We start from the raw sequence: 15,413 nt of genomic DNA on the forward strand, positions 1-15,413 counted from the left end.
TTTCCTTATCCCTGTTAGATTATCAGGGGTGCAGATGTGTTTTCACAATTGAGGGCAATGGAGACACAGGTTGTGAAATGGAAACACATTTCTTTTGAACTTCAAATGTGTGAACTTAGGGAAGCTGGATCAGATCAAACCCAAGATGCCAAAGCTTGTAGGAGGCTTGGTGTTTCCCCAGGAAAAACCTTGAGGGTTAGTCTTGTTAGGTAAAGTTAGGTCAATAACTGCACATTATTTCTTAATGCAATACTGAAAAGGGAGAGAAACTCTTATCACTGCTTTTGAGAAAGCAGAGGGTGCAGGTGATTGAAGAAGATGGGCGTGGATTGTCTCAGATGCAGTCAAGGAATTCAGGTTATCACATTTTGTAGTCAGTCCCTGATAGATGTCCATCCTTTTCTTGATGACAGGCATAACAGTTTCCAGATAAAAAAACTAAAGATATCTTTGATAAGACAGGGCTCCTATTTTTCATAGCATAATTTTATATGGAAGAATATTCCCATATATTTTTCATAGCTATAGGTATTTTCAGTTTGATAAAGAATTCATATAGCAGAAGGAATTTCTGGCTTTGAACTGCTGGTGCAGATTAATGTAGTCAAAAATTTGAACTAGATACAGTTCTAAGAGTACAAAAATGAACTGAACTATTATTTAAAAAGAAAAAAATATGCTTAAGGTTTCTTGGGATGTTCCTCCCTTTTTTTGCATCTTCAAAGACAAGAAATCACTATCAAAACACAGGTTCTGAAGATTATTGTCTTTAAATGGGTTGGATTTTTCTTTCAGTAACCTTTTGGTCTGTTCAGGTTGCAAATTTGGATCCTCCTTGCTGTGAAAAATTGAGGTGGGGTGCTAAATACCTTTTAGGCTTTGAAGTCAAGGAGTGAGAAACTAAAATTCTTTAGGTCTGGCCCTAGTTGCCAACAAGCAGAGCTTGAGCTGAAGCAGTTGTGGGACTGTCTATATAACCTAGAAAGGGTGTCCTATAAATTTGAGCCTGGTTGGGTGACTGTGATGGATTGGGTCCATTACAGGCATTAGGCAGAAGTTGTTTTTTCTTGAAGGTTGTTGTTAGATTTGTGCTGAGAGAAAATGTGTTGAGACAAGTGGCTTGTACACAAGGCAGCTTCCAGTTTGGTAGCTGAAGGAACTGTTGTCGTCGTTAATTGTAAGGAACTTAATCAATTGCAGTGAGCACTCCTAAAAATGCCCCAAGAACGTCTGTTTTAGCTAAAGACACTTATTTAAGTCCAGAATCTCATTTGTTAGGTGCTTCCTCTAAACAAGAACTTATTAGGCATCATTGGCCAGTGTCTGTCAGCTTAAGGTCTGAATTCAGTCAGTGGTTGATGATCTGTCCTGGCAGCCAGAGGGTGTGTGGAGGTGTCTGACTCAACCTGTGTGTCACCTGCACAGGGGTGGCCTCAGATCCCTGCCAGCACCTCTCCAAAGGGCTGCTGAAAGGAACAAAACCACGATAGATGCATCCTTACACTGCATGAACAGATAAAAAGGTAGCAAAAGAATGAAGTTAGAGTTCTGTACCCAATTTTAAATTAATTTAATTTCCTCTCAGTCTTGAGCTTCTCCCTGTTGACACTTTTCCATAAAACTAATCCTTTCCCTTCATCAAAAAAAAACCCTCTTTGAGAGGCAGCAGTGTTTCAGCTCCAAATGGAAGCTTTCTCTCCCACTTCTGTTATTTCAGGAAGTATCCAGTGCTAAAATCTAAAGTAACCATAATTTTATTGCTAACTGGGGTGTTAAAGTGGGAAATGAGCAATCCAAAGAATATGAGATTGTCTGCATTGCTTTCAGAAAAATTGTCAATTCAAGGAATTGGTACCATTTTTCAGAAAGGGCAGCATGCTGTACAAGAGCCTAGTTTAGGTTCTTTACTGCAGTTTTAATGCCTTGCCTGGGAGCATAATCCACATGAAATTTGGTCAGTGCCCTCACAAGTGGTGCAAATGAAAGTGAAGACATGTCCCAGAAGATAAAAATTAATAATGCTGTCTCCCTTCAGGATGGATTCCTCCACTTTAGCACCTTTCCTGGCAAAGAGAAATAACGATTTGTGTAAATGTCCCTCAGCCTGATATGGCTGGAAATGGCATTGTTGGGAATAGGATAACAACAGCAACCAAAACCAGGCATTAGGAGAAGGGGTCACTACGAAAAGATGTTTTTGTATCAAATGTCTTATTTCTCCCTGGGTTTTCTTAGCCAGTGATGATGTTTTACCACTTTCATTTCCAGTGCTTTGGAGGTCATTCCAAACAAACCTCTCGTTTAAAAAATAATATTAAAAAAGTCTGTATTGGTATTGCAATTGCATGAACCATTAATTTCCATATGTGTACTTGAGATGATCCCAGAAAGGCATTGAATTTCAAGTCATGTATTCCAGCTCCCAGTAATTGCTAGAATAGTAATGTTGACAGAAGAGTGCCCCTTGGATAGAGGTTTTACTTTTTTTTGTTGTCTTCCTCTTGTCTTTGTGTTTTTAGCCACCAGCTAAATACCTCCTGCCAGAACTGACAGCATCAGACTATGGGAAGAAGTGTGTGGTCATTGATTTAGATGAAACTTTAGTGCACAGTTCATTTAAGGTAAGTAAATTCAAAAGTGATCTCTTGCAGCTTTAATCTGTCAGTGAATGCTGCAGGAACTGTTAAACCTCTTAACACTTGAACTCGTCTTACAGGCTCTCCCAGGATGCCTGGGAGTTCTCGTTGCTGCTTCTATGGTTATTCATCCTAATTTAGCTGTAAGGGGAGGGACACACATATTTTTTTTTATGTTTTGACTCTGAGACAGTCACATTGGCTGCAACAAGGCCTGGAGTAGGTATTGACTTCATGGCTTTAAGTATTTCAGCAAGAACCTGTATTTTAACAGATAAAAAATGTGTTGCTATGGAAATATGGGTTTGATATATAGTTCTCAGAGCAAGAAAGCAAATACCATTTAGTTGTTGCTATTGAATCAGTCACCTTTGAGAAGCAACTTTTATAACCCCTCAGATTTCAGCAGGTGGTGGAAGTAGAGGTATTTTTCGATTGTTTAAGTAGTGCTGAAATTGGGAGGCTTCAGGAATAATCCGTTGGCTCAGAGTACTGACAGCATTTCTGATTAGCAAACCTAATACATGATAAAGCATCTGCTGGTTTTATACATTGATTGGAGAATTTATGAGTATTAATAGTTACCTTACTACTGGCAAACTAAAATTACTACCTTCATGTTCTTCTAGTTGTTGCACTCCATTTTTCACTGCTGGCTTAAACACCACTTTTTAATCCTTCACTAGTTAGTTGCCAGCATTTAAAATGCAAACTGTAATTCATGCTGTGGTTAGAATTTGGCAACAGGCTGTCTTTGTTGGCTTAAAGAAAACCTTATATGGAGATATTAGAACAAATACTCCTCTGCCTCAAACTGAAATTAAGATTTTTCTCTGACTTTATTGTGCCTGATGGTATATAACAGTTTATGGTGTGGTGCACAGGAACCCCTCAACCTCAGTGCCAGATTTGTCTTCTGTACCCAGACTGAGCTTGCACTGGGGAGTTTTTCAGGGAGATGAGAAACACGGCTGGATTGGGAAGGGAGGAAGCATGCCATCCCATTTTACCAAAAATCAAAAGTAGGGAGGGAAAGCTGAATTTAAAAATCTAAATTTATATAATAATAATAATGAAGTTTTAGGCTTAGTGTTATCTGAAAGGTAGAAATACAGGTTTGCTTTCTGAATGCTGTGGGTAACATTCAAATTATATTTAATGGGCATTTAAATGATATTAAATAGATATTTAAAAAATTAAACTATTATTCTACTTAATGATGAGCACTGAATAATTTTTTGTGTTAGGAAAAGAAAACTGTTCCATTTTTGTGTGAGGTCAGTAGTGTTAGGCAGATGTTGGAGTTTCTGCAGTAGTAGTCTTATGGTTACAAAGGTGTGTTATCTTAATATTTATATCTTAATATAAAACCCTGTGAGGGGGGTGTGTAAGAGAAAACCAAGTGTTGGAGGAAATGGCTTTAATTGTTCAGTGGCTGGCACTGTCCAGTGGTGCTGTTTGGGTTTTGTTTCAGAAAGGGAAATACTTCAACTGAATCAAGACCATTAATTATCATCAAAAATAATATGTTCCAGCAGAACAGGGGTTTGAACCCTTCTGTGCACCCTGCTCTACCTGGATAATCGAGTTACTTCTGCAATTTCTTTTAGTTTGTGGGGTTTTGGGGGTATTTTTGGTGGTTTTTTTTTCATTAAAACATGTCTGCTCTAACCAAGCAGGTCTCCACTTAAAAGCTGGAAAAGCATACATAAATTTGTGATTTTTAGTACAAAAAAGGGTTTATAACAGAATTCGTAATTCTGTTATGAAATGGGCTTCATATTTCAAATGCAGATTACATGTTTTTTTTAACACAACCAGAGAGGCAGAATATTTAAAGTGCTCTTTTATGAAAGCAGCAACATCTGAAGGAGGGTAATTCTCATCTGTTTTATGCCCCTGCATATTTGTGAAGCTTTAAGGAGGTACTAGTCTTTCATGTTAGGTGCATATTAAAGGAATAAAGTTTGGGGTTCCTTGGCAAGAGTAAAAAAGGAATAGATAGACAGGATAGTTATCATTCCCATCATAGAAACAATAATAGAAGCAAAAGTAATAAATTTTTAAATCAAGGAGATGTAAACACGGTTTTGTGTAAAATGTATTAAACCACATGCAAGTCTGGAATGCAGTCGTATTCAAAACTGGCTGTGAAACACTCTCAGAACATTTAAAATGCTGACTTTTTATTAAAACAGAAGCAGTTCTAACTGAAGATTTTCAGTGGAAATACGTTGTCTCCTTTCAGGCTCTGTCTCTGTGGTTCCCGCTGGAGGCACGTACGTGCTTCACGTGCACAACCCCAGAAACCTTCATCCAGCAAATTGTTGGGAGACTTTCCTCCTCTCTCCCCACCATGAGAAAGCACAGAACCCCAGTCCATACTCCCTTTCCTTATCACTTGTGCCAACAAGAAAACAACATAGTACCTGAAATTTAAGTGGAGGAAGCAAATATGTAGTTAAGAGTGGTTTGGTCAGTGTTGCAAAGTCTAAGGGTGAGCTTTTATTTGTTAGGAAAAAAATGGAAGTTGTTTAAACAGAATGTGCTTTTCTCTGACATCTGGTTGATGTAGCTACTGTTAGGATTAAATTTTGTAAAAGCTGTAGTTTTATCAGTGGATTTCAAAACCTCAGTAGCTTGCAGTGACCTCTTCTTTTTCTGCTGCTGCAGAGTATTTCTCTTGCTTAAGGGAGTCATGCATATATAAATTCTTCAAGTGTGTGCAAGCCTCTTCAAAGTCTGCAGGGAGCTGGCACCCACTGGAAAACTGGTGGCTGAGGCTTATTGACAGTTCATTTGGGTTTCTTTTTAAGGTGAAGCTTCAGAACATTTTTGTGTACTTTTTCTGTGGCTGTTGGACATGCTGCCCCTCTATCTGAGGGGCTCCATTTAGGGAACAGATGGAAGCCTCCCCTCTGTCTTTTCCCGAAGCAGAAAGGGGAAATTGCTCAGTGTCAGCTAAAAAAAAAAAATCTGGATTGAATTGTGTGTATTTGAGGAAATCTTCAGGTTATACTCACACAGGGATCATCGGCAGGGTAGAGTTTTCCAGCATCATCTGCTCCAGCGTCTGGTTGCCAATACTGGTTGGTCAGGATGAGTAGATTCCATGCAGCCTCTCCTTTGCCCTCTGACCCAGCACTTCCAGGTGTCAGATCAAACCATCTTCCTCATTACTTTGCTCCTGAGAGAGGGTGTTGCCCTCCATAGAAATTCCTGCGGTCATTTTGCTCTCCTCGTAGGAAGGTTTGGTCATAGTGCAGTGAGAATCTTGTTTCTCCAGGGAATGGGATCAAAGTGATGCTGTCAGGTTCATGCTGCAGGATTCTCTTTTCCCACCATTTTTCACAGAGCACCTGTTGAGGCTCACCAGTTTGTGATCTGCTCTTTACCTCGGCTGCTTCTCTGCTTTCTTGGCACCCCCTTGCCCCCCTGAGTAGGTCTGAAGTCTGTTTCTAGTCTCACAGATTCTTCAGGGGCGTCTTCTTGGTGGTTCCTGAGATCAGTCTGATCCAGAAAACCAGGTGGGAAGGTCTGTACAAGTGTAGTAGAGCTGAGTGAAGACGTTTTCCAGCCTTAGCTTAGTAACACCAGTTACCAGACTGCTCCCAGCCCTCGTTCTAGGCTCTTATCCATGGAGCATATTGTCTGTTAATCAGTCATGTTAAAATTGTATTTGGCAGCTCTGTCTCAGCCATTTCCAAGCTGCAGATGATGGAATGAGTTACAAGCTTCAGCCAGGCATGTTTACATGGCTACTTTTTTATCATGGACATAAAGCATGAGCTGTACCCAAGGCTTCTGCCAAGCTGGGTGTCCATTTGAACTAGTAAACATTGTTAGCAGCGTGTTCCCAACTACCACTGCTGTCTAGCCAAGATTAGATTATGTACTCTTAAGCTGCCTACAAGGCCACTTTCCTGCTTTCCAAAGCAGTTTTACTTGACCAGCAATTTTTCTCAGTAAGTCTTAAGAAATAAGTTGTGATCGACAGGCTAGAAAAGTGGATTCAAGGACTTGGGCAGAGTGTGTCTGCTCTTCCCTTTGGAATTAAAATGCAATTTTACATGATTAAATTGATTGCTATTGGTTCTTGAAGTGTGGCATCTTGAGAATCAGTTAGCTATACAACTTGAGTCTCGTTGTATTCGGATATAACCATTAGGTATTACTGTTACCACTGTCTTTACTTTTAATTAATTACTGCTTGATGACCCAGAATAGAATATGTGAAGCACATAGCTGATTTTCTTGATTATCAAGTATCCACACAGACTTGATGGAAGAGTTTAGCCAAATAGATGTTTTCCTGGTAAACAGACTCAGTGGTAGAGGGGATTATTCAGGCAGTGAAGTGTATTACGTTGTATGAAGCTCCATATAATATGAGAAAAGAGGGAATTGCAGCATCCAAGAATACAACTGTGAGGCTTCTGACTTGTGTGTGTGAAGAGCACACACAGAGTGAATTTGTACAGTCAGTAATGCTTATTAACTTGTTCCTGAGAAGTAGGTGCTCTTTCCTTTTACAGCTCTGAAATTCTCCCTCCAATGATCGAGTTTTTAATGTTGGTTGTTTCCTTGTCATTCTTTCCAGCCAATTAGCAATGCTGATTTCATCGTTCCTGTCGAAATCGATGGAACCATACATCAGGTAAGTGCTGTTGTTCCTTCAGCATCGTGTCCTGAGTGTCCCAGAGTGTTCTCTTCCTGCATTTGCTGCTTTGCATTCAGTAACGTTTGCAAAACAACAGAAGCTGTGTATTCTGGAATGTACCATCCAGAAAGGCATCCCTCTTTGATCAGGTAGAAGCTCTGTCTCAGGACTTCAATACTTGATTCTTTGTCCATTTTAAAACATTTTCAAACAGCAAATGATCTAAGAATGGGATTTCAAACATGACTAGAACTCAGAAAAAGCTACTTGAATACTGCATTTCTCATTCCTTCCAAGGCAAACAGGACATAAGTTGGCTTTAACGTCTTTTGGTAGCTCATATGGACCAAACTTTACAAAGGTAGTAAGGAAGAACAGACATTCCTCAGGTTTTTGTGGCAGTCTGTGTTTAATTCCTGTCCCCTTTTATTCCTGTAAGTAATAAAAGTTCCTCTGATAGGAGGTTTTTTTTATATACTTCAGCATATTTTAAAAGGTCTGGACAAAATTGCGAGGAGACTAATTTTTATGTCTTACTCTTTAAGAACTTCACTTATGGCTCTGAGAAATGGTTTTCAGTAAATGCAAAACACCCATAATTTGAAAATCAATCCCCTTCATGTATTTTAGCTTGGTCTTTAATCAGGAGTCTTTTCTGAAACCCCCGAATGAGAGAAATTACAGTGTGATAAATTTTCCTCTTCAGACAGACATTGAAGTTCTTGCTGGAGATGAGTTAAACAGGTTAATTTGAAGTTGAGCCTTTCTGATACATGAGCCTTGCAAATTGTTTGAAGCATCTTCTCTGCCGGGTGTTGTAGGTTACAGATAATGCAGTCATTGAGTTGCAAATCTTCCCTGGATGTGATTTAATGGAGATTTTTAAGAACTGTAATTGTTGAAATGTTGGGGGGTTTTATATGTATTATTTTTACTCGGACAGAGAGTTTTTTATTTTAATCTTGGACTAATTGATAGATCGTAAAGTTCATAGTTTCATTTAATTTCCTCTTATGAAAACTACCCATGTAATTGTCACTCTTAAAATAATTACTAAATATCAGTCAGTGGACAGAAACGGGCTTTAAAGTAATAGCTGCTTTGACAGTTTTTACACTGTGCCTGTTTCATGTAGAAAAACTCAATATCTAGGTTACTTACACCTGTAACGTTCAGCAGAGCTGATGCTTAAAACACTAAGTGATGTTTTGGGAGATTTGTGATACTGTCAATCCTGATTTGATGTGGGCTTTAGTTGTGTTTGGTGCTGTAAAACAGACATTTTCTCTCCTAAAACTTTGTAGAATGCTTTTGAAAGTGAATTTTTGAGTGGCTTAGAATTCTCATCACTTAGCTTGTCAAGGTGATATATTTACATTTTGAAACAGATCTCAATAAAAGACTATCTGGGCTTTACAGTCAAGCACTTCAAAAGCCAGTTGCTTTTCCATTCCCTGCTGCAAACTCTCAGATTCTTCACCAAACGTGATGCAGTTTGGCACTTGAGGTGACTGCATGTGGGGGCAAAGAGAAAACAGCAACAAAAACAACCCCCAAACAAACAAAAACCCCACAACTGGCCAGAGGGAGTGGATTTGTGCATCTCCTTCTCCTTGACAGAGAAGATCAAGTGAAATGAGTCTCTGACTGTGCTTTGCTGGAGACTTCCTGCATAATTTTCAAGGAAATTGCTTAATCCCTTTTGTATTTCCAGTTTTTAATCTCTTAAAACATCCAGTTCTTAATCTCTGAAATAGGTAAATACCTCAGTCACATTTGGGTGGTCAAAATGAAGTTAATTGTAAGGAATTTGTGGTTCTTGAAATAAAGGTAATTTACGTGGCACACAGAATAAGCAAAGTCTGTGTTTGTAACATCTCTGTAGGCAAAGTAATGTTCTGTCATTCAGTAATCTTTTTTTTTCTTTTTACACTGTGACAAACTAAAGGGCAAAAAGGGATATTCTGGCTGAGTCTGTGCATTAACACAGGCTGTGGAGCTTTGACAACCTGTTCCCGCCTCAAACCTGTAATTCTTCAGTCACTTAGAGCATAAACATGAGCAATATTTGTTATTTCTCAGAATTTGTCATCTGGGTAATGCTCGTCCATTTTCTTAAGCAGTTCATACACTCAAAGATTAATCATTGACCTTGGGAAATACTTCCACCTGTGTAAAACACCACGGGACATGTGAGATGTTGTGGAACCATCCTGTCCACAGTGCATATCCCTACCTGCTTTACCAGTAAGCCTGGTACCTTATCAGGCACGAGATGGTCTGACAGATTTATTGTCGTCATTGAACTCTGCCTTAGAGACAAAACCCCAAGGAAAACAAACAGGGAAACGACCATTTCAGAAGTGCCCATTCAGGGAGAAATTTGAAATAATGTGAGATTGGTGGGGTCTCGTGCACCAAAAAACACGAGTTGTGGCAAATTCAGTTGCTGTGCACTTGGAAGAGTTTTGAGATTTGCATACCCAACAAGTTTTTTCATGGTAAATGCTGTATTTTTTGCTGTTCAACAGAGGTATTCAAAAAAAATACTGTCTTTAGTTTGGGGAGTTTGTTTTCCCTTACATAATTTGTAATCCAAAGGTCAGAGAAACTCTTTTTTTTTTATATAGGGATGATAATTCATCATCTTAAAGGGTGCTCGGGTAAACGAGCTTCCCAGATTAAAAAACAGCTTTTCTGAACACCCCTTTTCCCTCTCCCATCTTTCTTACTCTGGCCTGAATTACCTTATCTTTGGGAAGGATTTGTCATTTGATTTTAGAAGGAAATAAATCACGTGTGGAAGCACCTCCCTTTCTTTCTGTTGTGGGCCTTTAGATGCCTGCAGAGACTGTGCCCATCTGAGGGCAGCTGGAATTCCAGGAGAAGAATCCCACGCTTTGTGTTGGGAATGATGGCACGGACACAGCAGGGCAGTTCTGATGTGGGCTGACCCTCTCTGGCCAGTTCTCTCATTTCACTCTGGTTCTCTGGATAAAAGGAAACCAGAGCTGGTCTCCCACTCTACCAAATAATAAGGAATAAACTGTGGGAAGTTCAGTGAAATGTGCTGCAACTGAGAGGAGGCTTATTGAGGGTGGAAGTAGTGGCTGGGGAAAGATGTTCAACCTTGATGTAACTTCTGCCTTTGGAGCTGCTTCCCACTGAACAAGTGCAGAGTGACCAAAACCCCCAGATCAGGAACTGCATGTTAAATGTAGCTTTAATCCCCAGTAAGGGAAGATTTTTAAGGTATAGTTGTCCTTTTGTCTTTTATCCAAATGGCTTGCAGTGCCTTTGTGCCTTGCTGTCAGTGTCAAAGTGTAAAAGGAGGCAGCCAGGAGGAGTTTGATTTGGTGTTACTTGGAATTTCATTCTTAAATTTAATTTGTTGAGTAAAACTAGGCTTTAGTGTTCGTTTTTTTTAATTTCAGTTAACAATTGCTTGTTTTAGTTGTTGAAAGCTAAAGAAACCTTTGGCCTGCGTACTTTGAGTGTAATATACAAAATGTTTTTTAATAGTGTGTGGGGAAAACGCTGTTTGAATAATAAACTTCCTTTCTGTAAAGCACAAAATCCATGGATTTCCTTATGGAAGGCTGTGGCCTGGTTCAAGTAATCCAGGATAGGCTGTATCCATTCTAACTGGCCTATTCTTGGTTACTTGCACTGGGAGACAACCACAACTGTGTGACCCAGCACGAGGAGGCTCGAGGACGTGTGTTATTTTCTGCTCAGAAGATGCACCAGCCCACGGAACGGGAGATCACGGGAGTTGGAGTTGTCCTGGGCAGATTTTTTGGTCGTTACTTGGTAGATTTTGTTATTGTAAAGCAGGTTTTGGAAGGCAATTCTTTGTGTCCCATTTGATTGATCAAAATGGAGCTGGGTTTCTCCTCTGGTTTCACAAATACTGAGTCTCTCTGGGTTAAGACTGCTTTGAGGTATAGAAAATTTATGTGGAAATACAAAATGCTTGGGAACAATTAAAGATAATTACTTGTGTTCTGCCATTAGCAGCTGTAAGAATCCTGTGAAAACCTGCCTACTGCCTGATTTGTGCTTAACATATTGAGAGTAGGGTTCATTTTAAATAATAAAAACAAGACAGTATTCCTCCAAATTCTTGCTGTGATAAGGAAGAAATTAGTTAACACACAATACACAAAAAAATTGGAGGGATATATTTTTTTTAATGCCCTAAAGACAGTATATAAATCTCAGAAAAATACCAGGAGCCAGTTAGTCTAGAGACTTAAACTGAAGCCATCAGGCAACAGAAGAAAAAGCCAAGCCACAAATAACCAGGCAGCATTGAGATTCAAGTCCAGCCACTAACAAAGTAAAGGGGGAAAAAATTCCAAATGAGGAGGAAGAGGAGAAAAGAGCTGCACTGTCAGCTGAAGAAAGCTTTTTATGTGAAGTAAACCAAAGAGATTTTGTAGCCCAGGATACCAGTACACTCGGAGTTGCTTCCAGGGGCTAAGTAGGACTTCCCAAAGAAAACTTGAAGGAGAATAACTATCCAAAGTATTAAGATATGTTGTTCTGCCAAAGAAAAAAAAATTCAGTGTTGTTAAAAAAAAAAGGGGGAGGAGGAGGAATTAAGGCCTTTTACAGAGGGAAATAATTAAAGAGAAAGTTTATTGAGACTTCATCCTAAGAGATGACATTTATTATTGATCAGGCATTTAACATGGGAAGCAAATCTGTTGGCCAGATCCCAGCAGGGAAGATTTAAGGCAAAAGAGCAAGAAACTCAAGTAGTGGAGGTTGTGGGTGCCCTTTGGTGGAGCAGGAGATCTGAACTGCAGAAGGGGGACAGCACAACTTAAAATGCTGTGTATTTACAGCTAAACACTGGGGAGGTGCAGCATTAGGAGACCTGCAAATAGCCAGAAGAGCACTTCCTGCAAGGACTTGCCTGCAAATACAGCACAAGCCTGTGGTTTGGGAGCTCTTGGGCTGCAGCTCCAGGGTTGATTTACTGTGTGCTCTCCTTATGGAGGAGGTGGGTTATGTTGCAAGCAGCAAAGTTCATATCCTTGGCAGGGAGTTTGTAATTACATTCCAAGTGGAAATACTTCGCCAGCACGGGCATAGATAGGGATGGAGAGCAAAGAGGAGTCTTCTTTTGCTGTGGCTGAAAACACTAGGCTTTAGAAGGGAAATGAATGTTAAATTCCAGCACTAACTATCTACTTAAGACTCTGGGGTGTCCATTTTGTGCCCTCAAAAATATAATTTAAGGCTAAAGAATTAAAATCTTCATTATTAAGGAGTAACTTGGATCCTGCTATCTTTCTTCTTACAACTGGGAAGTTGGATAGTCTCTGGGTGCCCAAAAGCAGGGGGACTGCAGCTGTCTTTTTATCTGTGTCTTTAACAAATTCAGAGATAGAATTTAGAGAGGAAATACTACAGAACAACTTTGTTTAGTAAGAATTAATGAAAAATTAATTGCATTGTTATAGGGGAGGAAACTACTTGGTTTATGCCTGGTGGAATACAGGAAACATTGCTGTAATTATCTGGAAAGAGTGGTGTTGAAGTACATCTGTTAACTGTCTTTAATTCATAAAATGTCACAGTTATTTGAGGGGTGAGGTGCTGCTGTCATTGTTTAAAAAAATGTATATGGGTTATAAATTGTTATCTGTATCAAACTTCGAATGTAATGTTTATGAGGCCAGAAATAGTTTAGATAAATTTCATAGGAATAACTTAAAGAAGGTCAGGGCTTCCTGGTATGATCTGTATGCTACAATAAAGTAGAAGAGTAACTAACATTTCTGATTTAGTCATTGAGGTGCAGCTCCATCATATATGTTGTTAATAAAACTTTGCTTTCAGACTGAGGTTTTCGGTTTCCAATTACACACTTTTTTTCTTTTGCTGGAGGCTTTAATTGTTACACTTCAATTCAAGCTGCTGTTTCTGTATTTTTCTCCTTCAGGCCTTTTCTCTGGGTATCTCCATTCTTTTACCTCTTATTAATATGAAGCTAGTAAAACACATAAAATTAATCTAGTTTTACATGTCAAGGAAGGAAATTCCTGAAATTTCAGTCAGTTCTATGCCAGACTTTTCCACTTGAAATTTCCAGTATTGAGGATTATTTGCCAAACAAAGAAGATAAAATGCTGCCAGTGTTTTCTCTCAAACTTCTAATCTAACTGCAAACAAGATAGATAAATATTTTTTAAGCAGACTCCCCTCTTCAACTTCCCAGTATGTTGTAAGCTACTTCCAAGCTTTCTGAGCAGCAGTTATCTTATCTTGGTATTTTCTCTGAATGCAAAATCATCTTGCTTGCTCTGGAAAGAGAGGCAGGGAGGCCCTAATATCTGTTAATCAGGTTGTTGACAGTATAGGCAGCCAAGCTGCCTGTGTGGATGTCAGTGCAAAAAGGCAGTACAGCATTGCTGAGAGGATCTCTCTCAAGAGGAGAGAGATCCTGAGTATTTGCCATCTTTAGGGCAAGCTCCTCGTAGAAGATGCTGCAGACTTTGTTTTGAAAACAGCATTTTTAGACATTCTGCGTGGTGCTGGGAAGGCTTTCGGTGAACAAAGCTCCCTGCAGAGCTGGATGACTGATAACTCTCCATGGTGAGATATGGTACTTAGCACCTGGAATTTAAAAAAATGAGAGAATTAGCCACAGAGAGAAAACAGCTCCCTGTTGTGCAGTTCCTGTCGTCACAGAGTTTTCATCGAATTTATTCCCTCTCTAAAGCTCTTCAGCACCAAAGGCACCAGCACCAAAATGGTTTTTTGGTTGAGAGACACGAATCCTCGTTCCTTGAGAAGGCCTCCTGTCTCTCTTTGCCTTTAATGAGATTTTTGCAGAAGCATCACTCCAGATGATGCACAGTGTTTGCAATGGCATAATCAGCATGGGGCTTGGCAGCCTGTGCGTGCCAATCTCTCATTATTGGATCTCTACTTTTATCTTGTGCACTTCTTTTTTTATTTTCAGCATCTCATTTGAACTGCTTCCCTGTTAACTTTTTTGGTTTTTCAAGTGTTAGGATTGCAGGAGTGGTTTGGTTTGGTTGGGTTTTTTTTTTTTTTAATTTTCCTTGAGCACCATCTGACCTAAATGTCATTATCATTCCAGGTTTATGTTTTGAAACGACCACATGTGGATGAGTTTCTTCAGAGGATGGGAGAGCTCTTTGAATGTGTACTCTTCACAGCCAGTCTAGCCAAGGTTTGTTCCTCTCCTCATCTCATTAACCTTTTCAGTGCTGGTCAGTGGACTTTTTGGTTGGGTTTTCTATGGATAATGATTTCCACAGTTTGGTACTATCTTAATTTTTCCCCTTCTTTTCTGCTTCTTTGTCTGACAGTGTGTACTTTGTCTGCTAGTGTGTGGGTAAGTGTTTCCATGGTAACACCATCACATATGGGCTCGTCTCATAATGTAGCCTCCATGCATTGCTCATGATGCCAATATGAAAGGCTCACAAGTTACCATGGTTATAGTGAGAAATTAGAACAAATAGCGTGCGAGTAAAGCAGCACATTAAAGCTGGGCACGAAATAAAACACACTGAATTAAACGCCATCCGCACGATCAACCAGTGACTCAGAAATTTGCTGAAAATTGGGAACACGTCTTTTTTTTTGTTTTGTTTTGTTTTTTTTTTTTTTTTGTTCTGTCAAGGTGCAATTGCAAATCTGGAGTTGGAAAATGAGACGTTTTTTTGCAAAGCCTGAAACGTCAGCAGGAATATTTTGTGCCCTCTGGTCTGCAGTAGCGGTAGTAGTTCGTAGGTAGTTTTGTGGTAGATGTTACAGTAGTGGACTGATCTTAAAATTCTTCACCTTCAGTGTACTGTATTTGTGGTGTCTTGTTTTGTAAAGTTATATTGGTTATTTCTAAATAATGCTCTAGCATGGCAAGCTTTTAGTGCAACCTAGTGATGGTAGAAGGGGGCAGGACCCTGATCTGTAATGCCTTCCTACCAGAGGATTCTACCCTGAATTCTCTTTACCCTGTTCTGTTCAGTTGTGTTGTAAAAATCCTAAATACTGCAACAATTTCGTACTGAAGTAAGGTGTCTGTTAATTTTTCATAGTCAGAAGATGATTGATTTCAACATCAGTTTTTT

The 15,413-nt window shown here is 39.4% G+C and overlaps 1 protein-coding gene across 3 annotated transcripts in view; it reads left to right on the forward strand.

The window, feature by feature from the left end:
- The window catches only part of CTDSPL (CTD small phosphatase like), a 77,327-nt gene that overhangs the window by 57,179 nt on the left and 4,735 nt on the right, over positions 1–15,413 (forward strand). For all 3 annotated transcript variants that reach the window (XM_027733441.2, XM_027733445.2, XM_027733446.2), the window contains 3 exons: positions 2,520–2,621; positions 7,237–7,293; positions 14,417–14,509. In XM_027733441.2, the coding sequence (XP_027589242.2) occupies positions 2,520–2,621; positions 7,237–7,293; positions 14,417–14,509 (252 nt within the window). The remainder of the gene's footprint in view (positions 1–2,519; positions 2,622–7,236; positions 7,294–14,416; positions 14,510–15,413) is intronic.

This window comes from Pipra filicauda, unplaced genomic scaffold, assembly GCF_003945595.2.
Source record: "Pipra filicauda isolate LSUMZ 115617 unplaced genomic scaffold, ASM394559v2 scaffold1_size10287979_pilon, whole genome shotgun sequence".
Lineage (NCBI taxonomy): Eukaryota > Metazoa > Chordata > Aves > Passeriformes > Pipridae > Pipra > Pipra filicauda.